Source organism: Helobdella robusta, assembly GCF_000326865.2.
Source record: "Helobdella robusta unplaced genomic scaffold HELROscaffold_4, whole genome shotgun sequence".
Taxonomy (NCBI): domain Eukaryota; kingdom Metazoa; phylum Annelida; class Clitellata; order Rhynchobdellida; family Glossiphoniidae; genus Helobdella; species Helobdella robusta.
The window spans coordinates 6,596,209-6,620,573 of record NW_008704902.1 but is presented as its reverse complement, the minus strand read 5'-3'; the positions used below and the strand labels follow the sequence as shown (position 1 = coordinate 6,620,573).

The 24,365-nt window shown below is 32.5% G+C and overlaps 3 protein-coding genes across 3 annotated transcripts; 1 reads left to right on the top strand and 2 right to left on the bottom strand.

The window, feature by feature from the left end:
* Positions 1-675: 675 nt before the first annotated feature.
* HELRODRAFT_162772 (hypothetical protein) lies at positions 676-3,568 on the bottom strand (the record flags this gene model as incomplete). Its single annotated transcript, XM_009024874.1, has 4 exons — positions 676-905; positions 1,372-1,470; positions 2,923-2,998; positions 3,455-3,568. The coding sequence occupies 4 exons, from the start codon at positions 3,566-3,568 to the stop codon at positions 676-678; spliced, it is 519 nt and encodes a 172-aa protein (XP_009023122.1).
* Positions 3,569-15,987: 12,419 nt separating this feature from the next.
* On the top strand, positions 15,988-18,090 carry HELRODRAFT_162771 (hypothetical protein; the record flags this gene model as incomplete). The annotated part of the gene is made up of 5 exons (XM_009024873.1): positions 15,988-16,015; positions 16,568-16,679; positions 16,855-17,003; positions 17,432-17,508; positions 17,989-18,090. The coding sequence occupies 5 exons, from the start codon at positions 15,988-15,990 to the stop codon at positions 18,088-18,090; spliced, it is 468 nt and encodes a 155-aa protein (XP_009023121.1).
* Positions 18,091-22,326: 4,236 nt separating this feature from the next.
* Positions 22,327-23,659, bottom strand: HELRODRAFT_162770 (hypothetical protein; the record flags this gene model as incomplete). The annotated part of the gene is made up of 3 exons (XM_009024872.1): positions 22,327-22,410; positions 22,769-22,923; positions 22,990-23,659. The coding sequence occupies 3 exons, from the start codon at positions 23,657-23,659 to the stop codon at positions 22,327-22,329; spliced, it is 909 nt and encodes a 302-aa protein (XP_009023120.1).
* Between the last annotated feature and the right edge of the window lie 706 nt (positions 23,660-24,365).

The following is a 24,365-nucleotide window of genomic DNA, read 5'->3' as shown; positions in this document are numbered from 1 at the left end:
GTATGGGTATGTGTGTGTGTGTGTGTGTGTGTGTGTGTGTGTGTGTGTGTGTGTGTGTGTGTGTGTGTGTGTGTGTGTGTGTGTGTGTGTGTGTGTGTGTGTTTTAGATGCATGTATGTTCAGTTTTGTCGATGATGTCGCGCTGATTGGTTGGCAGCTCATAAAAATAATCATCCTCTCAAATTTGTGAGAGATAAAAAATTATTCGAAACGTTAATTAAAGATTAATATTAAATATAAAAAATAGATCCTTTTAAATTTTACAGGAGGTATATATTGCATACAAGCATAGACACACATTCGTAGAGCAAATTTGTTATAAATTTTCTTTCAGCCAGAGCAAAAAATGTTAAAATGAAGAACAGAAACGCAAGAGAAATAATCAAATAATTTCTGACTAATTATTATTTTTCATTTCTTCATCACGTCACGTCACTTCGACTTAAATATGAACAATTATGCTCTGGACAACGAAGTGACGTAATAAACGATTGAAAGTGGATGCATACAAACAAACATCAACAACAAACATAAAAGCAGCTTGTATTTGTTCGTCAGCGCACAACGGAAAATTTCGACATTGAAGAATATTTATTTTTAAAATTTCTGAAAAACCGTAAAATTGTAAAATTTTAATTTTTCACAAATCAAATTCATCCACGAATAATGAAATTTTTAAAAAATTTTCAAAACACGCTTCCTTTGTTGAGTATTTAGCGAGAGTGTGGCGTGTTTTAACTGTGGAGTGTGGGGGTGGAGTTTGGTGTAGTGGAGTGTGAGTGGTGTGGTGGAGTGTGGTAGAGTGTAAGTGGTGTGGTTGAGTGTAAGTGGTGTGGCTGAGTGTGGTGGAGTGTGACCATTTTTAAGAATGAGTCTGTCTGCATTGAGAGATGTTTGCACAATGACTTCAATCAAGAAATTATACAAATTTTAGCTGTTAAAAATTATCAAAAAAATAATGTAGGAAAATCGTTTTGTAATCCAATTGAAACCAATTGAATAATTGAAATTAAAAACATTTATGAAGTTTGCTTAGAAAACATTCTTGTCATTCGAAATTGTTATTACATTCAATTATTTTGCTCTTGTTTCCTGGTGAATTACCTCAGACAAGTGAAGTGCTATGTTGTACTAAGCCCTAGAATATTTCGTTTTATGTTTTAAGACATCGTAACAACAAGTTGAATGATTTTCTAACAGAACAACAATTGAATGAGAACAACGACAACGGCCACAATACATTAAATATTAATAACACTAACAACATAAAAACAACAGCAGCAGAAGTGTTTACAGCTTGAAGAACGGCCACACGCCAGCGACACCGGTAAATATTCTACTAGTTACATTAGTAAGAACAGAAGTGTTGACTTGAGTAACAGGACCCGTAAAAATATTTCATCGCCAAGCAAGTCGAAGACAAATACGCCTCCAGTGAGCAGGACAACATGTGGAGACACAAATTGCCGCCTGCAAACGGCGAGAAAGAAATTTTTCAAAGTTATAATCACAAATTTTAAACATATTTCACTCACCCTTACGGCAAATAATTAATGACGACGTTGGCTAGCACAGTGATGAAGACGACGACGACGATGATGACGATGATGGTGATGAAGATGAAAATGATGATGATGTTGGGGCTAAAGACAGTTATGAAGAAAACGGTGATGGTGACGACGATGATGATGATGGCGGCAAAGTTAATAATTATGTTAATGAATTATACAATGATAACGAAAACAATAATGATGATGACGAAAACTTTGGTGGATGAGACGACGACGAAGATAACTTAGAAAGGCAGATTGAATGAAGAATGATGAATTACATCCCCCACTTTTATAATTAATTGTTGCATTGCAGTTCCTATCAGGCTTTGTGCGTTCCTAATTTTTATATTCAACTTTTTGTAATATTTTTTTATTATTTTCAACTTTATTTATTATTTTTCAAATTTTTACTGTTTGTCCATGTTTGCAGGTCTGTCCAGTCAGATGGTGCGATCGATCAATTCAATTTTTAACAAAATGCTTCATTGACATCATTTTTATTGCCAAATATATGTGAATACATTCTTAGAAAGAGAAAGAGATAGAGAAAAAAAGAGAAGAGAGAAACAAAGAAAGTAAGAAAGAGGAAAAGAGAAAGCGAGTTTTCTTATATAAATATATTTATTTATTTATTTGTTTATCTATTTATTTATTTATTTACACAGCTCTAATTACAAAGTTTGTTTTCGACAATTTTTCATTTGTTCATCAACAAACAAATGAATCAAACATTAAATCAATAAAAAATAAACGATGTTAATTGTTATTACAACGATATATATGTGTTTTCAACATTACCTTGAATTTGTCAGCACTGAGAACAAGGTCTAACCGGTCTTTGGGAAGACCGTTTCAGACTCGAAGGCCAAATACTGCAATGTTTCGGGATCCAAACTTCGTTTGAGTCAAACGGGACCGACGGATAGCACAAATTGTCGGAACGCAAGCTAAAGCTTTCAACTGACATTTGTTCTTCAAATACTCTAGTGCGGAGTTATTCATACACTTGAACAAAATTGTACAAACTTTAAAAATTATTTGCTTGTCGAAAGTTAACTAGTGAAGCCGAGCAAAAATCAGAGATACATAATCGATTTTTCTGCACGATTTTGAATAGACTGTAACATCCCAACAGATTTATAGGGCAAACCATAGTACATACTGTTGCAGTAGTCCAGCCGAGATTAAATGAACGCATGCATCAATCCTTCCATCGTACTTTTGTTCAAGGATTTTCTAATCGAACGTATTTTATGTAGTTGAGCAGCACACACTTAAGTTAGTAGTTGGATGTGATCAACAAACGTCAATTTTGAGTCAACGATCATTCCTAGATAGGAGGCATTACTGCAAAACTCAATGTTGTGACCTTCTAGATGTACCGAATTAATATTGACACGCGACAACTGCTCCCACGGGGCAACTATCATCAATTCAGATATACACTGGTTGAGTTTCCGTTGAGTGATGAGCAGTCACTAATTTTTGCATCAATTTTATTTTTATCACCATTTTTATCTGAATTTGAATTTAAATCAATTTTCTAGCCAAAGTAAATTTGAAAATTTTCCATCTTTCGACAGGCCCCTTCACTCTGTATAAAAAACATCTTTCTCTGAGCTTTCCTTCAACTTTGCCTCTTTTATCAGTGTTTTGACTTCCGTTCGTTGTTCTATCTTCAAATCATGATTCAACCAGACATGACAAAAAGTGACTTTCAACGTTTTCATATAAGCAACAGTTGGGCAACAGCGTCACCTTTCATCCAGGTCTTGTCAGCCTCGATGTGTCTGTTTCAACAACATCATCTGATAGATTTTTAAGATTTTCATCATTGTTTCTTTGTTGTTACTTTTAATCTTGTCAGCAAATTCAAACATTATTAGATTGTTTTTTCTCACCTTCAAGTCGCTGACATTGTTCGATGTTTTTTGAACGGCTCTAACCTCACTGCCACCGATCTCGACGCTCTTTTTGACTTCTCGACCCACAATGTTCTCGAATGGCATATTCATCTCAGCTTTTAGATTGTTTAGTTCACCACGTAGAACATCAGGGTGATTATAATGTTTCAACCTTTTTCACTTGCATTCACCGATGAATTGATGGTTTCAATTGCGAATTTTATTTCGCGATTTAGTTCATTCAGTCTGTCAAACTTTGCGGTCACCACGTTTTTACATCACTCGAAGGAATCAGTAAATGTCTTCAAATTCAGCCCTAAGTTCAAGCACTTATCGCAAAACCATCGTAAATAATTATGCCTAGATTTACGTGTATTGTTCATATCATACCTCTAAGCAATGCAATAAGAGGAAAGCATTTTATTACGTAAACAAACAATCTAAATATCAAAACAAAAATGTTGAGTTGACACTGGGAGTTGCAAGACGTCAAAAAATGTCCCTGGCTAGATGAAATTGCAAAGAGAGAAATGAAAACAAATGGAAAGGTGTCGTGTCTCTACCAATAATGAGATGAAGCAGAAGCAAGCTTACCTGGCATGATATAAATATTTACATCAATACAATCACCATTAGTGTAACCGCTTCCAGGCATTATCATCAACATTTCATATCCTCCTTTGAAATAATAACCGCCAGCGTTCTTATTATTATCATTGCTACAATAATAACCATCGAAATAATTTTTATTGAAAAAGAATTATTTTTTCACCATCTTATTCTCAATCTATCAGATTTTTTATTTAGTTTTTTCCAAAAACTTTCCTCAAAATCAAGAAGTCAATTATCAAGTCAGCATTATTAGCCGCACCATCCAACCTGTTGCTCCTACCTTCATTTTTCCAAATTTTCATCTTCATCGTCATCATCTTCATTACATTCTACCATCAACCAAATGAAAACAAACATCAAACGTTTTTGTATTCACACTCCATAATAATTATTTAAAGCAAATGTAGCTGCAATCTTTTAATTTTACTATAGTCATTGCCGTCAATGATTCATGCTAATCAATGCTTAACTTCTGAATAGCGTTTTTTACAGTTTTTTGAAGTTTAATATTCGTCAAAATTTTGTTCCTTTAATTCTAGCGTCAATTATTGAAATTTCATATACTTTCTTATTTTTCTTATCTCTCAATTCCCATCTCCACATCATGTTTTTCAAAGTGAATCTATTTTATTTCTCACTTTTCTGTCTTTTCTTTTCTAAAATTTTGAGTCTTTTTTTCAATCAGTCACTTTTTTTTGTCATTTTTATCACTACATTACACTTTTATCGTTTGCTTTCTTTTCTATATTTTTTATTATCTTTTATCTACTCTCTACTTTTTTCTCTTAGAACAATTGGAATTTTGTCTATTTTAATTTTTTAGAATTTTCTGCATTTATATTGTGTTTTTCTATTTAACTTTTAAAAACTCAATAAAATGTCCATCTCCCAATCAGAAATCTAAACCGAAATCAAGCTCGAATCCTAGGATCCGTTAAGATTCACATTCGTCAAGCCCAACGCTAAAAATTTGCCAAAATCGGACAAAGTTAAGTAAAAAAGATAATTTGATAAAATATTTTTAACCACAAACTGCAAATGAAAATTTTATAAACTTTGTTTGAATCACGCATTAACTCTCTTAAAAACTTGTCTGTAACAGAATCACAGCCGAATCACGTAATACAACAGAGTTGTATTGCTTGGGGTCCATAACTAAGCCAACACGAGTGACAGTTATTTTTAGCTTCTGCATTGTTAGATTTAGCCGCGTTTTAAATTTATTTACAAATTTTGCAGTTTGTTTGAATGGATGATGACCGTGTGCTTCGTCAACTCTGTTCATTCAGCGTTGATGTTGGACAAAAATTATGGATTAAAAATGTATTTCAAATTTTTGAAAATGCAACAATAGCATACGGTTTCATGTCATTTTTTGTTTTGTGAACTATTTTCTTTATTCTGATTTACAACCCAAAATTTTTAAATAAAACTGGTTAGTTAAAAGCTGAATTTTGTTATAAAACCCAGCGGGGCATACATTTTGAACATGTCAATGAACAACAACGACAAAAACGATGTAAATGTTAGTAACAGACGTTAATGTAACATGTGTTTATGTAACAAACGCTAATGTAACATACATAAAAGTGAGAAACATTAATGTAGCAAACATTTATCAATAAATTAACAAATGTTAACGCTCACGGCGCCATCGAATTGTAAGACGAAGTAGGAGAAATGAAATCAAATTTTAAAAAAAGCTCATTGAATTATTAAAAAATTTCGTGTTTAACATCATAACAGCCGACTAAGAAAAAGTTTTAAAGTTTTCTCTTTGGGGTAGGAAGAAATTTGATAAATTTAATTTTTGATGAAATGAAAAGTTTCGTGTGAAGAATATTGAAAAAATTTTCTTTCTTCAACTGCAATTTGGAAAAGTTTAGGAAAGTTAAAAAATTATAAAGTTAAAAGAGTCGTACGTTTTGATTAACAATAACATACACACACACATACATACATACACACACATACACGAGTGCAGGTAGATAGACACATGACTAACTTGAACGACTTTTCCACAAAAGCAAAAGAACAAGGCATTATAAATCTTAAGAGGGGCTGGTCGCATGTTGAACCGTCGTGGTCCTCTCCATTTATTAGACAGATATTCATTATAAGGGACGTTGAAGTAATAAATTGAAGAAAAAAAGTATGAGACATTTGTTATGTTTATTGCAGGATTCCATTTTATTTAAAATTAAATTTGTTAACCTTAAAAACGGCAATAATTAAATATTTTTCAGGCCACTATGATGATTTATAAGTTGTGGTAAATATTTAATAAGTGAAAAACCACAAAGAAAAGATTTTAAAGCTAAAAATGAAAAATTGTGGAAACATGTTCGGCGGAGCAAGTTTCAATGGTGGAGGTGGAAGACTGCGTTACTGAGGTGTGCAATGAACAATGCAGCAACTCATGTTCCGTGCGTAACACATGAATGCAATTCAGCTGCAAGAATATTGAAGTGGTTGGTTGTCGACATGATGATGATGACGTCAGTGATGGTGAGGAAGATGATGTTGATGATGATGATTACTATGACTAGACGAGGACGACGACGATGATGATGATAGCGAAGATGAAGATGGCGTTAAAAAATGGTGAAAGTGGTGTTGGTGGTGACGTTGGCAGGGGGTGTGTTTGGGTGGTGGTGTTTGGAACAGCCGACACACACCACAACAACACACTTCATTCATGTTGCATACTAATTAATGTTTCTGATTTTGTTACCGAATTGTACCATTCAGTAACTTATGAAAGATTTTTATTTTATATATATTAACAAATATTTTTATTTGGTCATAATGTTGAAGAAGGTGAGAAAGAAAGGAAGCGAGAAAGAAGGAAAGAAAGATGTAAAGCGAGAAAGAAGGAAAGAAAGAGACAAAGAAAGAGACTAAGAAAGAAAGAAAGAGTGAAAGAAAACACAAAGAAAGAAAGAAAGAAAAAAGAAAGAAAGAAAGAAAGAAAGAAAGAAGGAGAAAAAGAAAGAGAGAAAGAAAGTAAGAAAAAAAAAGAAAAAAAAAGAAAAAGTGAAAAAAGAGAGAGAAATAAAAGAACGAAAAAAAGAGAGAAAGAAAGTGAGAAAAAAAGAAAGAAATCAATCAATCATCGTTTAGCGTCCAGAGACCCAGTTCTCCTGAAGTAAGAAGTTGTTTTCCTTGCCATCAATTTTTTGCGCCAAATTAGGCGATCAGTTGTATCCATTTCATTTACGACGCAGGATTTCGGTATACTTCCTATTGATTCTTAGCACCCCTTGACCACTTAAATCCTGCTGGGGACTAGAGGCAATTGTTTTTTGTGATGGCATAAAATAAATTTTGGGGAAACTTTTTACATCTATACACCCATCCTGACGACAACCACCAGTTATGAGCGGTGGACCTAGCCTTTTGCTCAAAAGCACGCAAGGCAGCGTGGATGCAGTTTTATGTCATGCCCAGGACAGAAAAAAACAAAGAGAGAAACAAAGAAACAAAGAGTAAAAAAAAGAGAAAGAAAGAAAAAAAGAAAGAGAAAAAGAGAAAAAGAAAGAGACAAAAAAAGAAAGAAAGAAAGTGAAAAAGAGAGAAAGAAAGGGAGAAAGAAAGAGTGAAAAAGACAAAGTAAGAGACAAAGAAAGAAGAAAGAGACAAAGAAAGAAAGAAAGAAAGAAAGAGAGAGAGAAAGAAAGAAAGAAATAAAGAAAAAAAAAAGAAAAAAACAGAAAAAGAGAGAAAGAAAGAAAGAGAGAGAGAGAGAAAGAAAGAAAGAGAGAGAGAAAGAAAAAAGAAAAAAAAGTAAGAAAGAGAGAGAAAAAGAAAGAGAGAGAAAAAAAGAAAGAAATAAGAAAGAATGAAAGAAAGAAAGAAAGAGCGAAAGAAAGAAAGAAAAAAAAGAAAGAAATAAAGACCGAGAGAGAAAAAGAGAGAGCGCAGCATAAAAAGTGGGGGCGTCAGCAGATAAGGTTGGTAAAAAATAAAGAAAAATAAATTACGTTGGTGGAAATAAAAACCTTCGCTGCGATGGTTGGCTGGGCTGGAGTGAAAGAGAAACAAAATGTATGTGGATGGACATGTTTGAGAGTGGGATGTGGTGTGGTGGGGTGTGGTGTGGTGGGGTGTGGTGTGGTGGGGTGTGGTGTAGCAAACATAAGAAGGAGGAAGAGGACGATGAAGGTGGTGATGACGATGATGATGATGATTATGGTGGTGATGATGGTGATTATGATGATGGCAGTGGGAAGCATAATGAAGATGATGGTGACGATGATTGGGTGGTGATGACAATGACATTTATAATTATGCATTAGCGCCGATTAAAGCACTGATGACGTAATAACCGTCTGTACATCAAACGAATCGCAATGAACGGATACAACCAATAAACAGTGTACTACATTTCTTGTACTACATACATACCTTGTACAGCACAGATGGTACAGCATCTATTGTACTGCATACATTGCATTACATGTATTGTACTATATATGCACTATGCGGTATACCGTATACTATATAGACTGTATACATACATTTCATTGTTGTATATTCTACTCTCTTGATTTCTCTCTCTCTCTCTCTCTCTCTGTCTTTCTCTCTCTCTCTCTCTCTCTCTCTCTCTCTATATATATATATATATATATATATATATTACACAATCAATGTATTGAATTGTATCATGTAGTTTTGGTATTTTGTGTTGTATTGTGTTGTATTGTTTTGTATGGTACTGTTCTATACTGCAATGTATTTTAATGTATTGCATTGGAATGTGTTGTATTGTGTTGTATTGTATTGTTTTGTATTGTATTGTATTGTATTGTATTGTATTGTATTGTATTGTATTGTATTATATTGAACTGTACACATTCCAGCTCATATAATGCACAGCATAAACAACCAAAGAAATGAAACTAAACACAAGTTGTTCGCCGCTCTGGTTTATGCTGAAATGGAAAATTTACTAGCAGGGGTATTAGCTGTCTTTTATTGGCAGTAGTAGAGGAAAGAGTAAAAAAAATAATTGTTGTTGTAAGAATGAGATTAGTAGTAGTAGTACTAGTAGTAGTAGTAGTAGTAGTAGTAGTAATAGTAAAAATAGTAGTAGTGAGAAAGAAGTGATACGTGGAAGAGATAGTAAAAGTAGTAGTAGTAATAGTAGTAGTAGTAGTGGTAGTAGTGTAAGTAATAGTAGTGGTAGTAGTGTAAGTAGTAGTGGTAGTAGTAGTAGTAGTAGTAATAGTAGTAGTAGTAGTAGTAGTAGTAGTAGTAGTAGTAGTAGTGAGGTAGTAGGAGTATTTGTTGTTGTTTTAGTTGTTGTTGTAGTAGTAGTAATAGAAGCAACAGTAGTAGTTATTGTAATAAAATTAATAGTAATAGTAATTGGAGAAGTGCGAGTAAAAGTTGTAGCTGCAGTATTCTCAATATAACCACTTACGTGAATAACAATTAAATGGCAGAACCAACTGCAATAGATAATAATATTAGCCGTCAAACTTTCATTCTCAAATACACTTTCCACAGCTTTATTGGAACTAGCTGGGTGTTGTTGCATGTCAGTTCAATTTCTAACAGTCCAACAACAACAACATGGCCCATGGGTGTGTACACTAAAAATGAATTAGTTGTTTTTCTCATACATTGCCATGTACTATAATAATACTATAGTTGTTGTTGTGTAATTATTACGCTCGGTGTGTTAAATGTAGTTGTTGTTGTTGTTAAAGATTTCATTTTCGAAATAACATTGTCGAAATGGTTTTACAAACGCTATTGAAATAAAAAAATATAATTTTACCTCTCTTAAATAAAAAAAACAAACTCATCATTTGAAATCAACAGAATCAAGCAAAATTAAACTCATCAAGACAAGCCAGGCAAAAAACTGAGAAGTATAAATTGAAAAAGAATCATGCATTCACATATTATAAGATAAGACAGTCACACTAACAGCCATGAATCATATTAAAATAGAGATCGAGCAGAACTTTTTAAGACTTCAGTGCATACAGTGAAATGTTTAAATCGTATTTTAAATAATATTACAAATAAGTGTTGTGGTTGGAAGTGCAGTAGATGTATTTGATGAAATTAACATGCATCCGATAAACTATATGAAACTAATATCATTGATGTAGTCGTTGTAGTCAATGCAGTAGAGTTGTTGTAGTTAATGTGGTTGTTGTAGTTGATGTGGTTGTTGTGGCTGTTGTGGTTGTGGTTGATGTGGTTGTTATGGTTGTAGTTGATGTGGTTGTTTTTGTAGTTGTAGTTGATGTGGTTGTTGTAGTTGATATGGTGATCACCTACCCACTATCATCAAGCAGCCAGCAGGCCAGCCAGCTAACTAAGGTGCTCTTGTCAAGGACCATCGAAGCAGCGTTAAGAATCTGACATATGGTGATTAATCTCATTTTATGTCATTTTTTCCAAGCCATGCACATTTATCCAGAAAAATATACGTCTGTATTGAATTAGTGCGTGTAACTAAGTGCGTTGTTCGTGTTTTTGTTGTTGTTTGCTGTTTTTGGAGTTGTTGTTAGTGTTGTTATTATTTTTGTTAGTGTTGTTATTCTTAAATCATTTTTTTTCGTTATTCACGTTTTCATGCATAAACATATACGTTGTTGTTGTTGTTGTTTTTGTTAGAGTTGTTGTTGTTTTTAGCTGAGCTAACGAACAAGGTGCAAAGGCGGATGAATTTTGTTTAATAAAAAAATGATGTTTCCTTAACATATAAAAACATAATGTAGATAAATGTTTGTGAAAAAGTGCTGATGTGTGATGCTTGATGTATGCAATTAATTAAAAAAATTAATATTTAATTAAGAAGCAATGAACATAAATTAAGGCCATAATGCAAAGATGAGTTTATGTGTTGAGCACACTAAATGAGATTACGGCTTGATGACAACCGTGAATATGTGGTGCTGATGATGTTCATGAAGATGATAATTCCATGGTGATGATGATGATGAAGAAGATGATGATGATAATTTTTGTTATTTTGCTAGAGAATTTAAATTTTTTTATAAAACTTATTGCTAAAACCATTTTTTTTAAATGTACACCTGAAAACCGTTTGAACTGCACATTAGGCATCCTTGATTCTTATTTGTTTGTAACCAAAGATTCTATTAAAACTCAAATTCTATATATCTGGTTTATGCTGTTAATGTTAATACATTTTTTGTTTCATGGCTTAATTATTAATATATTTTAATATAAACTCAATAGACCCGATAATCTACCAGAAATACACAAATATTTCAAAACTCATTTTTTTCTATGGCGGCGTTAATAATAATAATGGAAGCAGCCTTCTTCATTGAAAAGCAAACGTTGTTTGTGAGAGGTTTTATTTGTGGTCTGGTTGATTGGTGGAAGTGAATTGAATTGAACTGCGATGGCTCAAGCCAATGCAACCACACAAATTTTCATGCCTCATTTTCAATTTTCTTCCTGATATATCTACAAGAAGAGTTGAATAAATACTTGCTTTGAACGTGCTCTTTATGAATTAATTAATCAATCAATCAACTAATCAATTAAATTTATATTGTTCAATTTTTAGACATTCAACTGGGCTCAGCCTAAAACTTGCAAAACAAACAATTACAAAAAATTATTTCAAGACAGACTTGTCTTTTAATGGAGAATGTTTGAGGCAGGGTTAGCAACATGGTTGATGCTTAGGTGGAAGGCAGCATTGTATTGAAAGGTTTTGAATTGTATTAAATTGTTTTGCATTTTATTACACTAAATTTTATTGAATTGTGTTGAATTTTTTAGATAGAGTGACTGTTGTTCCATTTGATTGCGAACTACGTGGGCTGCAGATGCTTGGGCATACATTTTTGAAAAGCAATTTATTTTATCATTAATATGCAGGCTGAATGTCCTGAAGGAGACTACAACTGATGGCCATCCGTGTCCGGCTACAAATGAAGTGCACCCACATTAAACGCTACTAACGCCTGGCACGTTGTGGGGTAGCAGAAACGACGTTAAACAAATTATGCTGATTGCTGGATTAGTTAACATTGCATTAATCGTAACTTGATTTTTTTGAAAACATTTTAAAATAAAATCAATTTTAAACTAAACCGACAGTCTTTTTAATAAAAGAAAAACAAATTTCAAATAAAATCAGCATGCACCCCTCTATAATTTTATGGCTGTCATGTTCCTTAGTTATGGATTACAGGATTGAATGAGAACAATTAAATTTTTACAAACATTTAATAATATAAAGCAAATAACATAAAAATAATGCTAATTATATAAAGCGATTAATTAACATAACATTGAAAATATTAATATTATACTGTAAATTAAATACAAATGAAATATTTCGGAAAAAGTTAAACATTTTTTCTCAACTTTTTAGTTAATAATTTTGTTTATATCTTCAAAAAACAAACCTGAAAAAACAAACAAATAAACATTTTGTTGATTTTTAGAATGGAACAACCGTTGTAATATATTATTCAATGGGACAAAATAGCGTTAGATGGTGTCGAATAAAGTATGAACTATCAGCAAACATTTTTGATTCAACAATTTGTTGAATCATTTGTTGAAAATTTTGACAAATTATTAAAGAAAATTTAAATATCTTCAATTATATCAAATAAAAATTTAAATTTATTTAGCGCCAATTATAGTTGCTCCTCATCAACGCTCTCCTCGTGTAAAGCTTGTTGAAAGCAAAGCCTCCATTGGTGTAGATCACTAGGAGCTACCAAATAGGTATGTTGTTTTTGGGCGTTTTCTGAACCCAGCTAATGATAACCCAGATATACGTAATTCGATAGGTAGGCTGTTCCAAAAAATGCAAAATCTCTATCTGCTGTTTTCAGATTCCGATCTCTAACATACAGCGTGTTTGAATCAGTAGACCTTAGACGCCCATGTGATGCCATAGATGAAACTTTAATATATTTATTTTTTAAATATTTCGAAGCCAGGCCATTCAAACTTTTAAATATCATTACACTCAACTTGAACATGATTCTTTGTCTAACACGCAGCCAATGCAACTCCTTGAGAATTGATGCACGATTAAATTTTTATTTGCGGCATATCATTTTAGCAGCCTGATTCTGAACTATCTGAAGTTCAGACAACAGTTTATCAGCTATACCATATAGAAGACTGTTTCAATAATCCACTCTAGAGTTGACGAAAGCTTGTACTAATAGAGTCATTGTATCTCTATCTACCGATTTTGTGACTTGACGTAGCTGACGTAGTTGGAACATACATTTTTTAACCAATAGACTGATTTGTGAACCCATTGTCGTACGGGAGTTCATCACAATTCCCAAATTGGTGACCGTTTTACTGAAACTTATATCAGTCATGCTGATGTTAATCGATGAAGGTTCAACCGCTGACGTTTGTTGCCATGTACCAGCCAACATGAACTGAGTCTTGGTTTGATTCAACTTTAGCCAACTTTGACCCAGCCACGAGCCGACATCAGAGATAGTTTTTGTCAGTTTCTCTAATACGGTAGGCATCTCATCTGAAAAACATGAAACATAAACCTGCATGTCATCTGCGTACCCATGGCAATAGTAACCACCTTTCATTGGTTCCAAGAGACCACCTGAGTAAGAAATCTGCTAAGTCCGACCAGTAAGAAATGATTTGAACCATGTAAATTAGAATGTAGATGCACTTTAGTTAAAAAAAAGTTGGCGTTCATTGACTTGTGTCAAACAATTATATTTTATATTTTACAGAATTTTATTTTTGCATAATTTTCGTTTCGTCAAGCCATTTTTTGCGTGTGACCTTTTAATAAAAGCTTATTCAAGTTTTTTCATTTTGTTCAAACCTGAAATTTTTTAAGTGATAATTTTTTTGGTTAAACTTTTTAATGAAATTTTTTAAAGCCTGGTTTGGGTGGATAATGCGTCATGCAACATTCAACTGTTAATCTTTCTCGCTGAAATGTCAATAGATCGGTTGGCATTACACGTACTTCCATGCATCTCACATCACTTTTTAATATTAAAAATTGTTAATAAAATATCAGAAGCGACTAAAATAGTTTTCATATTAGTACAACCTAATAATTTGAATTAATTTAAACAAGGCAAATTAAGTTTTCTTTTGACTTCCTAAGCTCCTCAAAACATCCGCTGATCGATTTCAACCAAGTACATTCAGATCCATCGACGACCTCAATTTTAAACATATTGAAATCTTCTTTCAAACACTTTAATTTTATTTTTTAATAAACATTCTCAAGTATATAGGCTATTTTTCCAAAAAATTCCATCTCCATTTTATAGCCGCAAAGATCCATAATGTTTCACAATATTATAATGAATAAAAAAAATATTATCAGAGGCAATCATGAAATGAAATGCTAGTGGTCAGATCATATCACCAAAATACCTTTGACACTAGTGCCAAATTACCTAACAATACGATTTTTATTGGACAAAATATTTGTTGGTTTGAAAAAAATATTTGCCAGAAAAATCTCAAAATGAGAAAATATGATAGCATACCGAAAAGCATAGTGTTCAACGGAGAGGCAATCATACAGACGCCCGCATCAACACGCATACACGATAACATAAAACAGCATTAAACGTGATTATGTTTCGTGTTCAGCTTGTATACCAATGATAAAAAAAATATCTTACAAGTACGTAAAAATATCGCTTGCCATTTTTTTTAAAAGGAGGCCTGTGTAACTCATTTTATTGAATGACGGGAATTTAACGCCTTACCTGTTACGTTAGTGAATGAATGTTGCAGTAGTAACCATTGTACTAATAGTGGTCATTGTGTGTTGTAATATTATTTCTCAATCACAAATAGTTTTCTGGTAATACTTTATAAGCAGATGTAGAACTGAAAATGATAGAAACTAGTTTGAAAAAATTTTAAATCTGTTGAATTTTTTGTGAAAGAATTGCAGTGAAAATTTCAAGAACAATGTTAACAACAATTACCGAAAATGTTTACGAAATAAGCTGTAAAATTGTTGCTGGAACAAAAGAGAGAAACTCCAGAAAAGAAGAGATTGCAGTGTCTAATTTTAAATAATGCAGTGACGCGCCAGCCAGCACAGCCAATAAGCACCGTTTAAATGCTTCAATGATGATTTAGTGCTTTTTTTGGAACAACTTTCAAGCTAAACTCTTATTTATTTTTAAATTAGAAAGCGAAATGTCTGAATATAAAATTCATTAATTAGTCCGTAAAATTTAAATATATTGAATACTTCTAAAAAATGACTTTGAACTCTAAAAAACGAAAACTGAAAAATAAATAAGAATATCGGTCTAAATATTCATCAGTCGTATGAATTGAGGCGTTATATTATAAATAAAATTTTATTTTTTTCCAACCCAATCTTTTAAGCAAGCTTGCAGAAGTTGTCATTGCATGATTAACAGTAAAATTGAGACGTGTATTTAAAATAAACGAAAGCGGTTACCATTCACAATTCACATTATTTTTCAAAATTGCTCAATACATTTTGAAATCACCCAAACTTTCGGGAACCTTGTTTCGATTCTCGTGTTTTACAAAAGTTACGCTAACAAATTTGACAGTGAAATGCCGCTTGACACAACATGCCTTGAAATGTTACAACATTTTCTAAATGATGTTGTCAGAAGAAATGAATTGCACAATCTAATGAAAATCTGAGATAGATATACGAATTAAAATTACCAAAGCAGCAGGGAGTAAACGATCGAGTTTGACGAACTTTAAAAAATGAAAAACGGCCGAAATATTCATAAAAATAAATGCTAATTTATTGCTTTTATAACTAGAAATAAAAAGCGAAATTGTCAAGTAAATCATTTCATTACATTTATAGAAAAAAGACAAATATTTATTCATATTTTATTAAATGATAAAAATGAAAAATAAAAATCCTTTCCCCCACAGACAAGATGAAGACACAGAAAAATAAAATGGAAAGTGAAAACTTAGTCGGATGTACCACACAGCGGAATGAAAAATATAAATTTAAATGTAGTATTAAGTTGGTTGTTCGTTGTTTGCCGAAGATATTCATTAAACAGCAAGTCCTTAAAGGCAAAATTAATGTTATATCAACACGAATAATAATAATCAGAAACACGTTTCATGAACAAGATTAGAAAACTAAAAGAATGAAAGAGGTTTAAGTTTTTAATCACTATTGTGAGAAACATTTTATGGGTTAGTTAGTAAATTAATTGCTGAAGGGTTGAAATAATAAAATATTTGAACACCGATTTGGTTGAATAAGATTAAGAGTAAGATGTTCTTCTCTTAATTAAGTTAACTTAATTAACTTGATCACTGGCTGATCGTGTTAATGTTCATATTAATGTTATTATTGAATAATTTTTTAAATGGAATTATTTTGTTTTTAAAATATTAGTAACTAATAAACACTAAGAAACAGTTTTACTGAAAAGCTAAATTATTTTTTAAAAATTTAATTAATTGTTGAATTAATTTTTTGAATTAATTAATTTAAATTAGCAACAGAGGTGTACCGGGCGTCTGACGTGGGTGAACCCTTTGATGGAGGCTTGGTCACCAAAGAGGAAGTAAATAGAAGTCATAATAAAAAGGACCCTCGGAGCCTCGTAAAGTGTCTATCGTGGGCGAACCCAATGGTGGAGGCTCAGTCGCCAAAGAGGAAATAAATAGTAGTCACAATAAAGAAAATCCTCAGAGCCGTATTGGGTGTCTGTTAATGGCGAACCGCATGTTGGAGGCTTGGTCGCCAAATGGAAAAACTATCTTTCAAAATAAAAAATCTTCAGGCGTGCCAAGTATTTATCGTTGGTGATCCCCGTAGCCTCCATAGTCAAAAAAAGCATTAACAATTACGGTCCCCAATACATGCGCAGGGCGGGAGTCGGATTGTGGGCTTGGACGGTCCTTTTGCACTGCGTCGGTATGGATGGGATCGGTCTGTGCGTCTTTTTAACGATGCGATTAGCAAGGTAAGGGTTTTACGTATATCTTGAATCGGCCCTGCGTCAATGCATAGACGGGCTTGGTCGGGATTTTCCCTGTCGGTGGTGATGGCTCTTAAGGATAATTAGACTTAAAACTAATCTCGATAAGGCACATCATAGCACCATTGTGGGAGCTTCAAAGCCATTAAATTAGAACAAACAAACCAACAATAATTAATATTTGAATCGTGTTGCCACTTAAATTTAACGCTTATCAGAATTGCTCATATTATTTTAAATGAACGCCTTCTAAGTCTAGGCCACATCAAAAAATGTTAACGCCTTGACAATGTTAAACTATCTTTTCTCGGCTGTGAAAAAAGATTTTCTTTTTTGTGAGATTGATGACATTTAAAAACAGTGTTCGTTCATTTGCAAGCCCGTCCGAACCTGATTGCCGTAGTGAAGGTGGTGGCTTTGAAATTCAAACTTTTACTATTCAAACATTTTTGTCATGTAAGTTTGTTTAAAAAATTTTACTTTCAATGTTTCACAAGATCTTGCAAGGTTCATTTATTACAAATGCATATTCAGCATTGAGTGCATTAAATTGAATTGTGGATCTTTGTAAATAGCAAATTGATAATTTTGTTCACACCAGAATTTTTGTTGACAAATGTAAAAGCATTTTGTTTTGAACCAACTGTTTGGCAGCAGCGTCAATCTAAGGCCTGAGTGAATTGAAATTATTCGTCGTCATTTCTGTCGTAAAAATTTTCACCCAAGCAGCGGTTGTGCTGTTTTTCAAAAATCAGCGGAATGTTGTAATTGATTGCTGCCTGTGTCCATGAACATCGCCTAATACATCTTTTCCGATGTTGTGTGCTGCAACAACAATTTTTTATTTCGACAACATATTTTTTGAAAACAAAATGAATTTCAACAAAATATTTCAATAATATACAAATCACACAATGCAAATAACCGAATCACCAGATGAAAGTGTACATTTATTTAGCTAATTCGACTGAGACGTTTTTGAGACTGAACATGCAGCCAGCAAGCAGCCCAACAAGCAACACACACAAATATGCATAGCGGAGGCAGTAGAAATATTTGCAAACTAACACGTCAGAAACGATAAGTTTTCTTTTTTGTTCTAAAATATAATCACGAGTAAACCAACCAACCAACTGTTCAAAATGTTAATAAACTTCCTCATTTCAACACATCACTTCAAAAAAAATTAAAGTTTGTATAGCGCACATAATAGAATATGATTAGCAAAACAAAATGAGGATTTCAAGAACAAGCCACATAATTAAAAAATGACTGCATGTTCCGGCAGAGATTTGATAGCCCGCTCGTATTGCATTAGATGTTAATCACATCCGTTTAATCTATACAATCAGTATGCATATATGCAAGGTTGTATTGAGGTGTGGGTTAATTATGTGCTCTGCATACACGAATTGTCTGCGGTTTCATGTTGGCGAATGTGTTTTGCATTCGATGTTAATCATGCAAACACAAACATTGCCATGCAAACGATGGCACCTAGTGTTATTTATCGAAAGAACGCGAAGTTATCTTCCATCCTGTGAGTGAGGTGCGAGTGAGAAAAAATGAGCAAGTCACTTCACTCGACGGATCTGTAAAAGGAGACTGGATGGAATGGAAACAGTGACAAATGGACATGGAAGGGTATCTACCAATCAATTTGAAAATATTTTTCTGATTTGTTTCTAATCAATCTAATTTTGAAATTATATTTTTGAATTTTGTGTTATTCTAACAGTTTAGAAATTAAAAGCAAACAAACAAAAGAAAAACGTTTTTTCAAAATTTGATAACAATATTTTTTTTAATCATTACATATAAATATATATATTTACTACAATATCTATAAATTCTCCCGAATTCGGTAGAATTTATAGAATATTGTAAAAATTATGGTCTATTACCAACATATATATATATATATATATATATATATATATATATATATATATATATATCCTATCTTTCATTCATTTTTAAAGTCATTGAACCAGTTGTTATCAAACAATTGTTGCAGCATTTAAACAAAAACAATTTGTTACCAAAGAACCAATCCGGCTATCGCCAATATTTTTCCATAAAAACTGCACTCATGGATATTTTCTCCCAGTTGTTCTTTTCAATATATATATATATATATATATATATATATATATATATATATATATATATATATATATATATATATATAGCTTAAGGCGTTTCAGTGCTAACAAACAATCTCTTCGTTTTCGGTTCAATTATGTCTTAAAAAAACTTGCTGATTTCTGTCAAATGCAGTTTTCTCATAACAACTTTACCGATTTTATTGTAAACTTAGCTGAAGATAATTCTTTTTTACCAATGGCTCACCTTCGTTAAAGATTACATTGATCTTTTTGTCAAGGAACAAGATAGCTGGAAAGATTTTAATTGACAAGTTTTTGTGCTTCATGTGGAATAATTCTGACGAGTTGGAAGAAGAAGATTTGGTGAAAATGTTACTTGACCATTCTGGAATTTGGAATATGCAAAATTACTGAAAAAAACTATGCTAGAGACAAAAATGTTTTAAATTTAGCTGCCTAAATCTACAAGTGCTTGCAAAGTCAGGGATAGGAATTTAGTGAACTTGTCAGCATTTGCAAATTTATATTTTACGAAGTATTAGAAGATTTGTTTCAGAAGGTTTTTGTTTGTCAATCTCATGGAAAAGCGGATAACTCTAAAATGTGAAATATGGTCTAAATTTTAAAACAAGTAATTAAAGTAATCAGCATGATAACAATGAGAATTTGTCCATTGATGGTTGTCGTTGTTTCACGTTTAGCAAATGATTCCAAAACATCCGCAGGAATGAGAAGCAGCAACAATCCAGCTTGTGTTAAGACATCACATCAATCACATGAGAAATGTAATGATCGGGCAACTTTTGTTTCATTGAAATTAAAAATAAGTTAATTTAGCCATGAATTTCCTTCTTGTTGATATTTCATGTTTGGTCCTGGTTACTTCACTCTTAATTTTATTATAATTGTTTTTATTTTATTAATTAATTTATATCATTTATTTGTATCCGTTAATATAATTTAGTTAATGTAAAAATTTTTTCTCACTAAAGTAATTTTTTGCCTCCATTAATAAGTCGTCCACCTTCACTAATAGTTTACTTTATTAATAATAGTTCAAAGTTAATATACTGAAGCTATCTTTTTTTTTTAATTGACTGGTAAATTGTGCAAAAATGTCGTCTTTGAACTCTCTTCAAATTATGCACACGATTGGTTTCTGGTTGAGAAACTTGTTCATTAAATCGTTTGCATTATTATTTATATGGGACAGTGTTTGTTGTTCGTCATGTCCCATCAATTACCATGTGTCAAGAAAAACCTACAACTGCTAGACACGACATGATTTCTTACCTTCCATGGTTTTGAACCGGATTAAATTTTTGAATATTCATATGAAAATGAAACTTATTTTCTGAGCCGTAGCACAATGCAAAATCTGTCAACACTTATAAATCACGTTTTCCTGGCATCCATCTCATTTAGGCTGACGCAACGCGACAAACATCCAGCCCGTGTTCCCATCATTTTTCATTCCAACTCCTCGGACAAAGAAAAAATAATATACATGAAAATAATTTTATCCAAAAATTTTAACAGAGTTTTTGATTTAATAATTTTTATAGTTTTACAATTAAGGCAAAAAAGTTTTATTGCTGGTTGTTGGTCCATTTCTCTATGTCACTTTCAGTAAAACACGTCAATAAGTTCGGTGGTCTTTGTCTTTTTAATTTCAAACAAAATTTCAAGCCTAAGCATGTCGGGCGACAGTTTAATTTCCAATGAAATCATCGTTTGTTTGAATCCTTGCCAACGTAAATTTGTATAATGATTATTCTTTAGACAACAAATCTTTCACGATGATAATAAACCTGACGATGGTAACAAAACCTAATACTCATTCATTACATTATAAGATCCAGTGTATAAATGAACATACTCATTTCATCAAACTTTTTTGACGTCTAACAAAAGATAATCAGTGCTTCATTACAAATTACATGAAAAATTTAAAAGTCTAATTTGGTTCGACTTGGCTTATGAATATTTTTTTTAGGTTTACCTTTGACAGCATTGAAAGATGGTTCATGCGTACGTACTTGCACATGGCGATGATCTCTGATGATTTTGAATGTGCTTTTTATGAACTTAATTCTCAATTGATGAAAGCAACAAAAAAATGATCCAATGAATAGTACACAGCAGTAGTAGTAGTAGTAATAGTAGTAGTAGTGTAGTAGTAGTATTAGTAGTAGTAATAGTAGTAGAAGTAGTAGTAGTGTAGTAGTAGTATTAGTAGTAGTAATAGTAGTAGAAGTAGTATAGTAGTAGTAGTAGTAGTAGTAGTAGTGGTAGTGTAGTAGTAGTGTAGTAGTAGTAGTAGTAGTAGCAGTGGTATTAGTAGTGGTAGTAGTAGTAGTTTTAGTAGTAGTAGTAGTAAATAGTAGAAGTACTAGCAGCAGCAGTGGTAGTGATTGTAATATAGTGGTAGTGGCTTGAGTTGTAGTAGTAGATGTATTGTATTAGTAGCAGTAGTAGCAACAGTAAAAATTTGGCATAATTTCTGCATGAGCAAACAGATATGAGATATGTAAGTTTGAAAACTTCTGTAGCACAGTCAACAATGCACTCTAATCAAGTCAACAAAACGTGAATTGTGGCGCCAAAACTCATTAAAACATTCAAAATAAAATGGCTGACATACACTTTGAAAAAATATTCAAGTAGATTTTAATAAGTAATCCTGGATTTTAATCTTAGTTTTATTTCATTAAAAAAATGTCACCCACCCTGTCAATTTTTTTGAAACAGAACAAAAAAATTGTAATCTAATTTACGACGGCATCAATCATTTTTTTCTAATTTTAATGATTTCGATCGAAAAATTTTAGTTTAATTTTTCGGCACTCCATATTTTACCAACATTAATTTTTAATCATTGTAATTAACTACGTTTACAAAAAGAAACTATACTTAGCATCTGTATGTAAGATATATCATACGTATATATGCGCTCAATACCCTGCCAAAAAATAGCACAATAGATTTTGGCGAAAACTAACAAATTGTTAACTTATTTTCTGACATTCTTTCTATTTTTACAAAACTTCTATAATTTGAATTTATTGGCTAAGTTAATTAACCATCTTGCAATTTTCATACATTAATCTCTTTTCAAAACTTGTTTCCATTTTTATTTTCAACTTCATTCTTTTTGTTAGTTTTGTCAAAAATCACATCTTGACTGACTGATAGACTTCAAAAACAGAACCCCATATAAATGCGTGGATTGACATTTTCTAACTGTCGTCTTCCAATGTTGTTATTTTTCAAATGTGTTTAAAAGTGAATTGAGGTTCAGGACTGATTGGAGCAAGAATTATTTTAAATGAAAGAATGGAATCAATGCAGACGGAAATGATTACAATCATCAACTATTAAAATTTTGTTTTGAAAAATTAAAATTTATTGTTGTTAATGTTGTAATAGTATTAAGTTTTCAAAAAAAGACAATATCAATTTTCTTCTTAATAACCTACATCAAAATCGCATTCATTAATTAAACAGTTGAAAGTTTACAAAGTTACTTGATAATAAATGATAATAAACCAGCAGCCATAATAAGGACGCTTCAACCAACGACAACACAGCACGGCAGCGTTCGATACCTCGACGTTGTATGGGACATTAAATTTTTGCACATTGTACAGACGACCATTGAATTTTATGATAGGAGAAACAGCGCAGAGAACAAAACATTTTTGATCGTTACTGTAAATCAGGAGCACATTTTCAATAACGGCTTCAATTTCAACAGTAACAACTAATTTCATAAGTAATTTGCAATTCAAGTAAATAATAATAATTCTTAATTGTACGAAAAACAAACTTTTGCTTTGATCGTTGGCATGTCGTTTGGCGGGGATGTAGATGTTGAGATTCAGACATTCCTCTAGCTGTTGGGCCGACAAATATTCTTGCATACGAGCCAACCTCGCAATGTAATCGAGCGAATGTTGGGCCATCAACTTTTTGGGGTCGATGGTGTTCTGCGGACAGACCGGTTTAAATTTTATGTGCGATTTGACGTACGCCTGTTTTCGTGCGGTTGTCGATGCTGCCAACTTTATCGTGGGGGATGATTTGCGTTGGAGGAGCGATGCGTTGGATGCTGGTGGTGACGCCGAGGCAGCTGATGATAATGTGGACCGTCTGAATTGCCACGGTACACCAATCTCTTTTTTATTCTTACATTTGTTTGTATGTTTAGAAATTTTTTTCGTAAAATCAACATTACCGTCATTATCGCTATTTTTGTCGTTGGGAGCATTTTTTGTTAAAGTTGCATATTTGACGCCGAGGTAAACTTCGACATCAACCAGTTTCTCGTTGTCGTATTCAGGTTGCTGCAGCAGACCTCGCAGCACAGGCCCGTACTTCAAGGTGATGTTTCGTTTTGCCAGGTGAGATGTAGATATGCTCCAGCAGGGCCGCATGCTGCTGACCATCCAAACTAACAAAACACGAATTCCAATCATTATCCCTCCAACGTAATGCATTTTCTATTGTAAAGATTAGAATAGATCAAACGAATTTAATGAAAGAAGTATGCAGAAAAACATTTTTTTTTTAAATAAAATAGTTAAAAAATTGTTAGCGCTTTAATATTTTTTCGAAATTTGAACAAAATGAAACGTTTCCATTTTGTTGAATTTCATAAGAAAATTAAACTAATAATTTAATAATTTCTTTTAAATGTTTACCAAACTAACATACTATATTTACAATACAATTTGGCAAACTCTCAACAATAACAACAACAATACAAAACGTGCGTTAGAATATCATACTCGGAAACACACTTTCTTCGCAACTCTGAAATCTAATCAGCGTAGCGCCATCTCGTCCAAGTAACATGCACAACATACATGCCACTGCTCCAGAAGCCTGCGATGCACGTAAGGTGATGGAATCCCCGCGAATGCATGCAGTGGAGTGTATGCCAATTCTAACGTTTTAATGTTTGTTTGCCAGTCAACAGCGTTGAGATCTTTATGTGGAGCATATATACTTCAACACGGGTTGGATGAATAAATTTTTATTTCTCTCTTTTTATTAATTTTTTACGAATCAGTAGTAAACAATGTAGTTAACAATATGCAAGCGTGTTTGTATGTTTGTCTGTGTTTTTGCGTCTGTCTGTCTTTCTGTGAGTCTCTCTGTAAGTGTCTTTGTGTGTCTGCATGTATATCTGTGCGTCTATGT